The 14113-nt window shown below is 40.9% G+C and overlaps 1 protein-coding gene across 4 annotated transcripts in view; it reads right to left on the bottom strand.

Annotated features, from left to right (window-relative positions):
• marchf8 (membrane-associated ring finger (C3HC4) 8) overlaps nt 1–14113 on the bottom strand; it is a 91897-nt gene that overhangs the window by 57402 nt on the left and 20382 nt on the right. For all 4 annotated transcript variants that reach the window (XM_054799415.1, XM_054799414.1, XM_054799413.1 and 1 more), the window contains exon 2: nt 9553–9751. In XM_054799415.1, the coding sequence (XP_054655390.1) occupies nt 9553–9648 (96 nt within the window). In that variant the 5' untranslated portion in view covers nt 9649–9751. The remainder of the gene's footprint in view (nt 1–9552; nt 9752–14113) is intronic.

Raw genomic sequence — 14113 nt, 5'->3', positions numbered from 1 at the left:
TGACCATTTTTTTTTTTTTTGTGGAGTAATATGCACAAATGCCAAAAATGGTCCTCTCTCGCAATGTTAAAGAATCCTTTAAATAATTCCTGGATCCAGACGTGATCCGCATCACCCCCAAAATGTAATCAGCTCTTTCATATCCCATTTCCGCCATCCAAATCCATGAAGAAAAACATAACCTCTGTGTTGCGCTGCGCTTGGCGGAGGTAACACCAATGTCACTGGAACTTTGTTAATATGCACATCACATTATGTAAATGGAGCATCGTTGGCGCTTTTTAGAGGTTTTTTCAGAAGGCTTTATAGGTGGAATGGGCGTGTCCCATTACATGCATTCTTAGCTGCCTCTTTTTATCAGTTTTTATATCTTTAGAACGCACAACAGAGACAGATGTGTGTTCATGTCTCACATCAAGATTGTGGATAATTGGTAAAAAAAAAATTGAATTTTTCCTTTAAATTGTATTTTTAGAATGTTCCCCGGGCCAATAAAAAAAACAGCCATGTGCCGTACTTTGGACACCCCTGACTTCAAACATTGCAAGGCTCTATATTTGTTTGCGTGTGAGACAAATGGCCTTCTTCCTCGCTCCAAATTACATGCTGGTGATGTAAGAGAAGCAACGACTTGCCTTCCTACAGGCTCTTTTGAGAGCCCTGTGCACAGCTACAATTAGGAGTGACAAACTGATGAGGCTTTGACACCCCTCAAAACCAGCCACCATAATCTGCTCAAGAAGCCAGTTGCTCTTCCTCCCATGTGACACAAATTATTATTTGTATCCGTACAATACTTTGCAACTAACTGTCAAAAGTGATAGTTTTCATGGCCCGGGGCTGTTTACAATTCAGGTTCACACCCTCCCATGCTAATAAACCTTCGCCTTTTAAACTGTGAAGACAAACTTGAATTAGCATTAATAAACCAATTGACAGGCATTCGTTCAATGAAGAGGACGAAAAAGTTGACTGAAAAAGACAAGCTGATGCACGTCTGTGCTAAATGCAAAAATTGCCAATGTGTGTCATAACAATTTGAATATGTTTCCTTAACTACGGGGAAAATAAATGGATAACTTTTTTTTATTATTATAAAATGGGTTGCGTTTTCATGCTAGTGGATGCATAGCATCACCAACTCCACGGGGTGTCCTAATTTTTTCGCAAGGAAATGACATTTGTTAGAATACATGCACCAGTTTTTACACTGAGCAGGAACACGTCCCAACACAGACGGGCTAACTCTTCGGGTCAAAACTGCAGTCTACCTGCACCTCAAAGAGAAAGAGCACTCTTTTCAGGACAAAAATCTACATATTCTGGACAGAGGAGAAAGATGGATGTAGGGGTGTAACGATTAGTTTTAATCACGATTCCATTTGTATCACGACTCGTGGTTGCAACGATACACACAATTCACGGTTCGGTTCGATACGTTCGAGTTACGGTTTAATATTTTTTTGATAAAAAACAAACTACCTTGCCTTTTTTTAAATACAAAACTGGGTATTGTTCGATACAGGGGTCACGGTTCGGTACGCATGTGTATTGAACGGTTCGATACAGATACACGTACTGCTAGACCCCTGATAACAGTGCCACCATGTGGTGTGCTTGTCAGAAAAGAATAGCACAGGAAACACAGTGGGTGTGCACCTTTTGTCAAATGTTGCCCTTTTATGTGCAGGAGTAGAAAAGTGGGGCATGTGGAAAAATTTGACAAATATGCAAATGTCCTTTTCACAAGCCAGTGTGCAATCAATATGGTTTCTAAGCTGCTATTTTCAGCCAAAACTACAACTTTGTTCCTTAAACATCTTGACCAAATGTTTGTTTTTACAAAGGGTGGAATGCCGGAAAGCAAAAGGAAAAATCAATGAGACTCATTTGACGTGAATGTTCCTGACATTATCTAGCAAAAGCTAAATGGCACCCTACAAATCTATCATTACAGATGACGCAGTGTGTACTGGCATCGACGGGCGCTAAGGGCAGTGTGATCATTCCGTTATATTTCTCTAATGTCTGTTTGCATTATGAAAATGGTAATCTCGTGTCATCACTACCTGGGGAAGGTACAATTATCCTCAGAGCCTGGTCTAATGGCATCCTTGAGGAAAAAGCAAGAAGGCCTTCTTCATATTAGCAGTCAAATGCCTCACAGGCCTGGCCATCCGGTTGTCTCTTCCACATTTTAATGAGCTTTTTAACTCTTTGTGACGCCTCCTGAACAAGACTCGTGTAAAGTCGTGCACATACGGAGTGGCAAACAACGCCAGCTGCCGCCGTGGCTTTGTGTGGACCTGCGGGAGTGATTCTCGAGACACACAAGTAGGTCTTTAGCGGCTTTGCAGGCTGCACTTGATGTCGTCAAATTGAGCCGTATGAGCTGAAAACCTATTAAAGAACCATGTTGCAAATCAAATCAACATTTTGTGAGCAATTTATCACGCAGTATGAACACCATCGGATTACTGATATATTTCATTCTGATAATCATCCAGCATTTTAGTCTTCTTTCTGGCATGCAGCAGTTTACTACAAGACAAACGCTTGAATTTATTATTCTTAATTAATTTATTCAACACTAAAATGACAACTATCCTGACTTCGTGGCTTATTTATTCATTGAAGATGGTGGTTATTCATAATTGGCAGGAGCAACGACCACATTAATATGCCACTTCCTGTGCCGCATGCACATGCTCGCATGAGCATAGCTTGGGCTTTGGTTTTGTGGACTATATGGAGTCATTCTGTTTAACTCTATCATGCAAGGTGGTGTTCAAAGTTATAGCTGTTAGGAGGAACGACTGCATCAAATATCTGGCACATCTAAGCCACATGCATGCAATTTTGGCTTGTACTTTTCGTTGGTTCTGTTTGTTTCTGTCATCCAAGATGGCGGTTTTCATCGATAACTAGCGGGAGGGGTGTCTACTATGTTGTGTTTAGGGGCAAAGATTGCACGGACTGTATGACGCACGGTCATCACGACAATGATGAAAGTCTGCAGCGGCAGCGGTTAGTATGTCTTTGTGGACTTGAGGCTTGGTGTGGACCAACTATTTTACTGGAGTACATTTTGTGTCTCACTGTCAACAAAATAGGATTTATTTGCGGTTGGAATATTGTGAGGCTCCAAAGGTGAGTTGCATTTATGATTGTGACTGGTTTAGCATTTGTGTTGTGTGCCGTTAGAATTATATCCTTGAATGCTGTCTATCATTTGAATCGCAGCAAAATAAGCTTTCATCGTCATCACAATAGAGGAAGACCCGTGGGTGGGCCGTCGGAACGTTAAGAGGTTAAGCGATTGCCGTGAAGGTTATTTTGCTCCTGCCTGGCATGTCGTCCTGGGGCAAAGTGCACTTTATAGCATGTGTAATCCTTTTTATATGCAAGCCTTAGCAAAGCTTCCAGACACAAATAAATAGGAAGAAATTATTTGCTGAGGTCGAGAAATTTGAACGAACGTTTACTCCCGGTATTTAAAATCCACTCCAAGTCTTTAAAACCTCAAATTTATGTAGGCAAACATGGATCTCTAAGCACACACCCACAGGTGAACACATTTGGACCTCGACAAATCAACTTGAGAGAAAGTGGAAGGAAAAAAGCTAAAGAGAGAGGCTACAAACACTAGAGTCCCTTTGAAAGACCAGCAAACAGGCTTTGCATTTTAAATAGAAAAAAGCTGGACTCTTTTTTGTTTTTCTGTGTTTTGGGGAGGTGGGGCGGGGATGTGCTGAGTTGTTTAGCAAGCCAGATGGACCGGTCCTGTGTGTGTAAACTCTGGGCAAAAATTCACACGCCTGCCCAGGACCCTTCGGCTCATTTGCATTCTAAGTACAACAAATACCCTCCAACCTTTTTGCAGTCCACTCTGTTCTGGTCCTTCTCCATGGTCCTGCTGGTTCCAGTGGGACCACAGCAGCAGCCTTGTGGTGGTACCGTGTAAAAAACTGAGTTACCAAGAAGGGATGAGACATGCAAGACTGGATGTTAACGTTGGCCAGCATGTTGGAAGGCTGTACAAACAACGATATGGTAAAGCAGAGTGACTTAACCTTGGTTATGAGTCTATTATTAGGTGTAAAGTGGTTGAAAGGATTTGATGCAGTCAGAGTGGAATGTACAGTGGTGTGAAAAAGTGTTTGTCCCCATCCTGATTTCTTATTTTTTTGCATGTTTGTCACACTTAAATGTTTCAGATCATCAAACAAATTTAAATATTAGTCACTGACAACATAACTGAACCCAAAATGCAGTTTTTAAATGAAACTTTGTATTATTAAGGTGGAAAAAAATCCAAACCTACATGGCCCTGTGTGAGAAAGTGAACATCTTGATGATCTTTAAGACCTTTGGGAAAATACTGTGTTGAACTTCTTTGGAAGGTGCGTGTCCCATTACATCTGATGTAAAAGTAACTCAACATTTCAGAAAAAGAACATCATAACAACAGTGAAATATGGCGGTGGTAGTGTGATGGTCTGGGGCTGTTTTGCTGCTTCAGGATCGAGAAGACTTGCTGTGATAAATGGAACCATGAATTCTGCTGTCTCCCAAAAAATCCTGAAGAGGAATGTCCGGCGTGTGTTGGTGACCTCAAGCTGAAACTAACTTGGGTTCTGCAGCAGGACAAAGATCCAAAACACACCAGCAAGTCCACCTCTGAATGGCTGAAGAAAAACAAAACAAAGACTTTGGAGTGGCCTAGTCAAAGTCCTGACCTGAATCTTATTGCAATGCTGTGGCATGACCTTAAAAAGGCGCCTCATGATGGAAAACCCTCCAATGTGGCTGAATTACTACAATTCTGCAAAGATGAGTGGGCCAAAATTCCCCCACAGTTCTGCAAGAGACTCATTCCAAGTTATCAAAAACGCTTGATTGCAGTTGTTGCTGTTCAGAGTGGCCCAACCAGGAGGCAATCACTTTTCCACACAAGGCCATGTAGGTTTTTTTCTCCCTTAATAATAAAGTTTCATTTAAAAACTGCATTTTGTGTTTAGTTGTATTGTCATTGACTAATATTTAAATTTGCTTGATGATCTGAAACATTGAAGTGTGACAAACATGCAAAAAAGAAGAAATCAGGACACAAACACTTTTTCACACCACTGTATATACAGACATGGTTTCAGTCCCTACCGCAATAGGAGAACTTTCTCAAAGTAGGATTCGATATTATTTAAATGGATTAGTTTCAAAGTTAGAGCATAGAAAACCTGTTTATGACATTCTAAAAACATTTTTTAACATTAGAGGCCTGCCGACATTAAATAACACCCCTATAGTCAGCTTTATACTCATATTACCCAATATAGTAGACATGATGAGTATGGATGGATGTCCTGATCCACATTTTTTGGCTTCCGATCCAATCCCATTTCTTTTTATGGTCTTGCCGATCTGATCCTGATCCTTTTTGTTACAAACATTAATTTGTGGAATTGAATATGGTTATGAAAAGAGCTCTTCAAAGCATTAAAAATAATGCAACCAAAGTATTGCTGAATTTACTTTTTTGTTACACAGCATGACCAACAATATTGTTTGGCTTTTGTAACAAACCTCTGAGTCAGGTCCCTAATCCAATAAAAGATGCATCCAATAAATACAAAAAAATAGGTGTGGCAATGACTTAATAGCTGAAACGTCTGGAAGGCCAGTGGGCTGGTCGGAGAGTGACCAAGGGTGGCCACGTGACATGAAACTAACTTTGTCACGGTACACCGCGGACATGTCTGCATGGTGGTGTTGCGTTTTCTTCTTCTTGCGGGTGGCGGGAGTCACATGGCAACCAGCTTTGAGGCGCATTACTGCACCTACCATTTTGGAGTGTGGCTTCAGAGTTACGGACATGATACGCCAACCGGATCGGCCAGATCTCGTGGCGGAAGCTGATATTATCCAACCTTCAAAATACAGCAGATTGGCAGCCGATCCCGATTCATCCCAAGTGATAAGCAATATTAAAGACATAAGTCACCATTAGCGCTGGGAAAGTTCCTGGTTGTTGTAGTATGTCCAACGTAATGTGTGTCGATCGAACATGAGCCAATCATCCATCACGTTTCTCACTTGCATTGCACACCACTTCTGCGCAGCCTAACAACATCACTAAAGTGACACAAGAGATGGCCGCCCCTTTCACAATGGCAATCTACCGGGGTACCTAGTGAGCCTCCAATTTACGGAGTTGGAAAGAAGGACATAAGAAGCCAAAATGTACCACTTCCACACGGAGCAGGAGAACGTTTTTTTTGTGTTTCCCAGCCCTATTTTTGTATTACACTTTTATGAGAGGGACCATCTTGGAGTAAGATGTAACAACAAACAGTGTGACTTCATTGAGGGGGCACAAGCTTTGCATTTTTCTTAAACTATTTCAACTTGATTTGCTTCAAAATCCACGTATAAACCTTTAAAGCTTCAGTCAACTTCCTGCACAACCAAGATGATTTACGATAATAGGAGATCACTTTTGCTTTGAGAAACTGCACATTCAGATCCTCATTTCTTCCTAGTAACGCTGATAAACCAGCAAAGCTTTCAAACAACTTCAGTTTCGAGATAACTTGAACACCTCTGTCATAACATGATAACTTACCAGTTTCGAGCAGGGCCGTGAATTTCTGTACCTTTGTAGTTTTGAATGTGACTTCATGCCTAAATATTAACTTAAGCCATGTTTTATTACACATGAGTGTTACCTTTTACAACATTCACTTTGCCAACCACCACTTTTTAAAGCGACATTTTTGGTTCACACTATCCAAAAGACACTTCAACGTCACGAGAACCATCCTGTATGATGACAATGCTTGTCTTGGAACAACCAGACTTCAAAGTTGTGCATTAAACCATCAGTGAAGTGTGAGTTGTAAAATCAAAAATGTAAAAGCCAATGACCAGTTTAAGACAAGTGTGAATGTTTCTGGAGCCACACACGGGAGTGGGGGAAAAAAAAAAGGTACCATCTGCAGTATGTGAGAGGCCTCTTAAGAACACCTGCGCTCTATTGTCACAGACATATTGCCTGAGCAACTTGCTTTGTTCCTGCACTCAAAAAAAGCAAACTGCGCTCTGAGGGAACTCCCGTGGCGCTTGACGTTATGGAGTATCAAGAACATATTATCAAAAGGGAAGGAAATCAATTAAACAGAATACGAATGAAATTAAACTGAGACTGTGTTAACGCTCTGTGTGAAACAATCCTGGCACAGAGGAACCTTCAAAGTTGTTTTTATTTCAAAACAAATGTACCCAGGAAATAATATCAAGTGAGTTAATTTGTTCCAAGCTCAAACTGTCACCGTCAAAAAAATTTTAAAAGCAATGTTGTAATTAACATGTTCGTGAAAGCTCCCTTTTTATACCAAATTGACTTTGTGTAACAGTACACTTATCACCCTTACTCGTTCAATCCACTTTTCAGAGATGAGGCACCCGTATTGTACCATCATAGTGTGTACTTTTGTGACAGTAAATAAAATGTCTGTTAATTAAATGCAAAATCCTTACATTTACGGATGAAACACATCACTGGCCAATTTGACGAGTATTTCAGAAACAGATGTAGCTTTGTTAACTTTTCTAATGGGACATCATCAGCCACTGCACACACAAAATCATCGACAAACTGTAATGCCTGTGCTTGTGGTTAAAAATGACAGTCAACAAAGCAATTCCAATTGTGTTATTAATGTTAGATTTTTTTTGCGACACTCTTATTTTGTTTACACAATTAGACAGTATGTGGTGAACAGCGCTCTTATTTTGAAGGCCGGAAGCGTGTCGTGCGAGTTGAGAATGTCTGTTGACGGTAAAGGTGAACTGGGAGCAAGAGCAAATGTGCCTCTCGTCCTCATTTCAGGCTCATTTGTATTCACGAGCCATAAACACCACACGGTGTAAACACACTCATACTGCCTGAGTCGCGCACACACAGCTGTACGAGCATGCCCACTCGCTTCCATTCACGCTCCGTAAAAGAGGAGTTCAATTTTTCCCGCAAACTTTTGCCGGTGTGTCAGGTTGCCGTTTTGTCATGTTTCGTTTGGGAGTATTTGTAATGAGATTCCACCATGATTGAGCGGTCCGCCCCTCACAAACGCTCCTCCTCCTCACCATGACGACATTTAATCATGTCAGAGAGTCCGCATTTAACAGTCTATTCCGTTTTTATTGGCCAATTCCGCGATTACGTCCGTGATTCTGCTAACTCATCGGGCCCTACTTGCCCCGTGTGCACACCCATCAAAGGACAGCTGTGTTAAAAAAAATAAATACAAAATGAAAAAGGCTTCACTACATATCTTAAAATCAATTCCAGCACTCTGCCAACTGTATCAGCTACACACGAGGAAGCACCAAGTTTCATCGTTTTGATTTTCTCCAGCAAATAGGCACACCTAGCATGACGTTGCTGTTAAAACTGTAATGTTAGCATTGTCGCTCACATAGCTATGCTGTTGCCAACATTGGGATCCTTCTGTCCAACTCCTTAATGTTACGTTGTTGTATGCGGCACATGGCTTCTATTAGGTTGGACAAGTGCAGAGTTACATTGGAAATGTGAAAAGTGGATAAAGTGCAGAATAGTGCTCTTTGGAGACAGCTATTTAGCATTAGAGCTACAGACACACAAAATGGCGTGTTGCCAGTCGGGCTTAATAGCACTTTTAAAAACTGTCTATCTTTAGGACTACTGAGCCTTTTTTAACATTGTTATACATAGTATAACCTTTAACTGTCATACATACACCCTGTATGATCAAACTAAAATAAAGTAAAACCACTCACCCTTTGAAGATGCCTGAGAAACATATATAGAGTGAACAAGGTGTTTGCAGAGTGATACCGTAACCGACATGTACTGCTGGACTGAAAATACTTGTCTAATCTATGTCACACGTCTAAGGGTGAGTGATTTTATTACATTTTAGATTTTGTCTCATTAGTCAGTTCCACAGTATTTTGTATGCACTAATGTCACAGTGTGAGCATCAGCAAATCCAACATATTGAAATGATCACCCGGGGCAATGAAATAAGTATAATAGATAATAATACAACCAACTAAGGCCAAAATGTGCATCTTGGAGATATTGACTGCCCTGAATGATGCTACCAGCGAATACACGCTTGAAATGTAAACTGTGTATTAAAATAAAAAAAGGTTAAACTGAGCTGCACTAAACCTATCAGGATCCTTCCAGCTATCATGCAAGGGAATCTAAAATCCGGATTAAAAAAAGTGCACTTGGCAAAGTAAAATCATCCTATAATCCTCAATGGTGTCACTGTTCTGAAGACTGTGTGAGCTAATACCTTCACCCGCATGAGTGAAAGCGGCCTTTCAAAAAAGTTGTGCAGGAGAATAAACTTAAGTCCTTAAGTAACAAATGAAGCAATCCTGAGGATGTAACTGCACAAAGGATGTTTTTAATGAAACTGCAGCAATAGGAAATTGCAGCTCCCTCTAATGCACAGGCCGGCATCTGCGTGTAACCGATCTTTCCAGAAGCTCCTCACATACCTGCTTGTCCTTGTCCTTGGCTTTTCCGCTGCCTGACACCCGCGACGACGCGACATCGCGGGGGATGACAGAGATTTGATGCAGTGGCATGTTCATTCCAGCAGAACCAACGAGGGAAGCTCACACACTTACTTCCTGTCCCGACGCCAGAGCAACGGGCATGATGGTTTTCAACTGCCAATGCCGTGCTCACACTACACTGCAAAAGGCAAACACAAACACACACACACATTAGCAACACGGGCATGAATCAACAATACAAAAACATAATTGTAGGTGAACTATAAATAAATGTAAATCCATTAGAAAAGAAAAATCAAATCCACCAGTCCAGGGTGTACCCCGCCGCTCGCCCGCAGGCAGCTGGGATAGGCTCCAGCATACCCCCGCGATGCTAGTGAGGACAAGCGGTATACAAAACGGATGGATGGAAGAAAATGTGGAAAAAGCACACAGTCAAAACATGTCTGGATCTCTTTAAAAGTTGCCTGTACTGATAAAGTGCCACCATAACCCCTGACAATAAGGGCACGTCGGCCAATCAGGTGCCTGAAAGAAGTAAATTTGTGAAAAATGCACAACAATGGAAAAAAAAAAGAAGAGGAAAATTCCAATTATGAGTGACGGTAAAGACGCAGGTGACAATAAAAAGATACAGCACAATACTATGCTTCTTTGGCTACAAAAACCCCTCCATACTCTCTATTCTCCTCTGGTTTTATCATATCCGTGTTATTGTGTGGAGATATGGGGAAATAATTACAAAGGTACACTTCACTCATTAACTGTACTGCAGAAAAGGACAGTTAGGATAATCCATAATGCGGGTTATAGAGCGCACACAAATCCCTTCTTCATTAAATCCAAAATGCAAAATTCACAGATCTGGTACATTTCCAAGCCACCAACATTTTGCACAACATGTTGCACTACCCACCATTACTCCTCAACAAGGAAAAAAACAACCTGAGGGAAAACCTAAATCTAAAGCATTTGTACGCACGCACAAGGCTACAAAGGTTAAGTAGATCTGTACATGTGGAATGCCATTATGTAACGGACTGCACGTACTGTAAAGAACTCAATCTGCTAATATGAGCCAGCACACGCATATGTTAAAGTACAACAAAGAACTGCTGAAGTACACTTATCAGACATTTATCATTATCTATTGCAGCCAACCCTGTACATTACTGAAAATTGAATAAGTTATCTACAAACTCAACAAACTTACTACTAGACGTTCTTGTCCTTCTCTTTCTATTGAAAATTGGTAACCTGGTACACGTTGAACACAGGAAGTGACTGACGGGACACCACAAAGGGGCAGGATCAGACAAGTTCTGCTTGTTCCTACTCCTTTTCGGACACGTTGAATTATGCAAGTGTAAAATTTTTGGATTGTATTTCTGATTTCTTTTTTTGTTCTCGTAAATCGGGGTGCCCCATTTACAATTTTCTGGCCCATGACAATCCTCTAAAGCTGGACCTGCCATTTTTTGGCCGTTAACGATTTCTTATTTAAATGTTTTAATTAAGATGACACCTTCAATGTTCCAATCTTATTTTACTAAACAGCAACTGAACAATACAAGCTAGTTGTTTTAACTTCACATGATCAAATTTAAATGAAAAGTGAAGAAAACTGCGGTACAAAGTACTAAGTCACAGTAGTTCTTCTAGTCTTCAGTCCTTTAGTTCCTCTTTTCCGTTCCTTTAGTCTAAGAACAAAACTTTGGCACAACAAGTTACACTGCAGACCACACAAAATAAGATGCAAAGCCACCGAAAGCAGCTGGTCGTACCATGAACGGCATCATTGTCCTTGTAGAAGCTTTGCTATTTTCACCGCTCATAAGGTCTAACAGCCTGGCTCTTTGCTCTGGCTAGATTTAGCTTTAGCTTTAACTCAACTGCTAGCTGTCAGCCTGGTGCATAGACATAGACAGACGGCGTATCGAGTGGGTTTGTCCACTGCTGTGATACGTCAGCGTCGCCGCCATATTGGATGTGTCAAGGCTGCGCTGTAAATGAATACAAGTCAATGTACTTTCTTTCATAAAGTGCCTTTCTACATAGAAATTTAAGTAGATTCCTTGATGCAGCCTATACAGTATGTCTATCTATGTTCTGGCAGAGCAAATGGGACAGTGGACTTTTGCGGATGTAAAGAAGGTTGATATGTAAGAATTGGCCCATCGCCGATCCTCCAAAATTAAGGAAATCTGTGCTTACCTGTAAATATTTTAACATTTTTTAAACGAACCTTCAAAATCTAAAGAAAAAAAATGGAGCTGCGATCGTTACCTGTTGTCAAACGGTAGAGTTGTTTTATGGATTTTATGTTTGAGTTAACTTTTACACTTGTGAGACAGTTTAAGAAATGAGATCAGAGGGGCATCAGCGCCTTTTACTACGTCATTAAAATTAACTGCGGTTAACATCGGGACAAGGCTGTGATTTTCCTCAAGTAGGCACAAGATTATTACAAAAAATAGTGATGAGATGTCCTGCGAATGGTGTATGGGCTGCGTGTCCTTCTCGGACAAAGTGAAGAGAAAGGAGTCATGAAAGAATCAGGAGTAGTGTGACGGGGCATATCCCAAGGAGCAGTAATATAAAGAGCTTTTTTTTTTTTTTCCCCTTTTCAAAACGGGGCCTTTTAACTTCACTTAATGCAGCCATCTGTACCGCCACTAACATCAATAAATCCTTCTCACCAAGAGGCTGCGTGCATTGTGCATTTATGTGTGTGTGTGTGTGTGTGTCGACCAAAGCCTCCAGCTTGACAGTATGAAAATGACAGGATTAGGACACCAAAAAACAAAACAGACAGACGGCAGAGGTCAAAGAAATGGCATTAGTGACGTGAGAATGAGAGCCACTGATTAATTGCCACAATTCAATGGATTAATCTATCAATTAATCAAGAATTTTGTAGCTGGTGATGAATGAATGAGGACTCCCGATACTTCTGTCAAGAAAGTGTTTATATACAGACTGGATGTACAGGCAAACCTGTCTATAGCGGCCGCTGAAGGGAAACGGCAAAAGTGGCCACTATAGACAGGTTGGTGGCCATTTTGAATTTGTGCACGCACATATCAACATGTTCACAAAAATTAAAAATTTAGTGTTTAAAAATAATTTCAAAATTAAATCAAAGAAGGTAATAAAATTATAAAAATATAAGTAGTGGAGAAATATTTTTAAAAATGAATTTCCATCTTTGATTTTTTTTTTAAACACGATTTTAAAAGCAAGAAATCAAAATTCAAATGAACGAGCCTGAGGAATGGGATCTAACAGGATACGCGTGAAGCAGTCTTGAATGGATGTGTACGTGAACAACAGAGTGCGGAGGAGGTGCGAAGATCGCAGTAAACTAACAATACCATCGCTCCTTTCTTACTGAATGGGCTTCTAATCTCTAATTAGTCGGCAATTAAGTGAAATTTTAGATGTTTTATTCAGGTGATTTGGCCATTTTAGAATCTATTCACGGCAGCATTGCAAAGTGGGAAGATTACGGTTTTGGCCGTCACTAAATCTTTTCAGGGCGGCATTGCAAAGTAAGAAGACGGCTTTTTTTATGTCGAACAACAGCTTGTGTGAATCTTGTGAATGATTGTGACTGAGCCAGGACTCAGTAATTAAAGTCTACACACGACGGCTTCATTACTTAAAAAACGAAACTTTTTCGTGCATGAAGCTTCTGCTTGAGTCGGTATTTTGGCTGCTATATGCAGGTCAGATATTGACCAAGGGATACAAAATGGGTGGCTGCTGGCCGCGTTAGACAGGTGACCGCTATACAGAGGGTCTACAACACACACATTTTCTGCGGGGGATTTTTCAGTGGCCGCTATAGGCAGGTGGCCGCTAAGACAGGTTTGACTGTATTTATGTAACATAACTCTTGTAGTCCAAAACCGCTACACACCACTTCCCGCATCCGTGAAGCAGTCGTGGCATTGCAACAGCAGGCATCCCCCCCCAGCTTCACTAATTCTTCCATTTGCAAGGGACCGACAAGATGTTGAACTCCAAAGAAGCTCTGATTGCAGAAAAGTAAGTTAAGTCTATATTTTCTCACAACTGCAAGAACAGAATGCAGAAAGAGCAGGAAGAAGGCATAACCTACAAAAGAATACAGCACTGACAGTGTGGGAGGGGGAATGGATGACGAAAAGCCATTGCTTTGGGCATTATGATCTGCTATTAACAGAAATTCACAAGGAAGATCCAAGAGGCTACAGAAATGACTTGGGAATTTCCCCGACTAGCTCCAAGAGGTGGTGGAAAAGTTAACACATTCATGTGAGTGAACATGCTGTGATACGCATCGCCCACATCGTTTGGCTCACATTGTGCTCATGACAAGTTCACAGTTCACTGGTTGCGTGCCACAAATTTTGAAAATGTAAAAATTGTGCACACGCATACTTCATACCTGTTTACGACCAATTTCTTAACTGGCACGTCACTGACAAGCAAAATAGCGTACCACTGCAGGGACAACATGCGTGCAAATGTAAACGAGGCATTAGACAAATGACAA

The sequence above is a fragment of the Dunckerocampus dactyliophorus genome, chromosome 14 (genome assembly GCF_027744805.1).
Source record: "Dunckerocampus dactyliophorus isolate RoL2022-P2 chromosome 14, RoL_Ddac_1.1, whole genome shotgun sequence".
Classification (NCBI taxonomy): Eukaryota; Metazoa; Chordata; class Actinopteri; order Syngnathiformes; family Syngnathidae; genus Dunckerocampus; species Dunckerocampus dactyliophorus.
The sequence above is the reverse complement of the archived record's forward strand: the minus strand, read 5'-3'. Positions and strand labels throughout refer to the sequence as shown.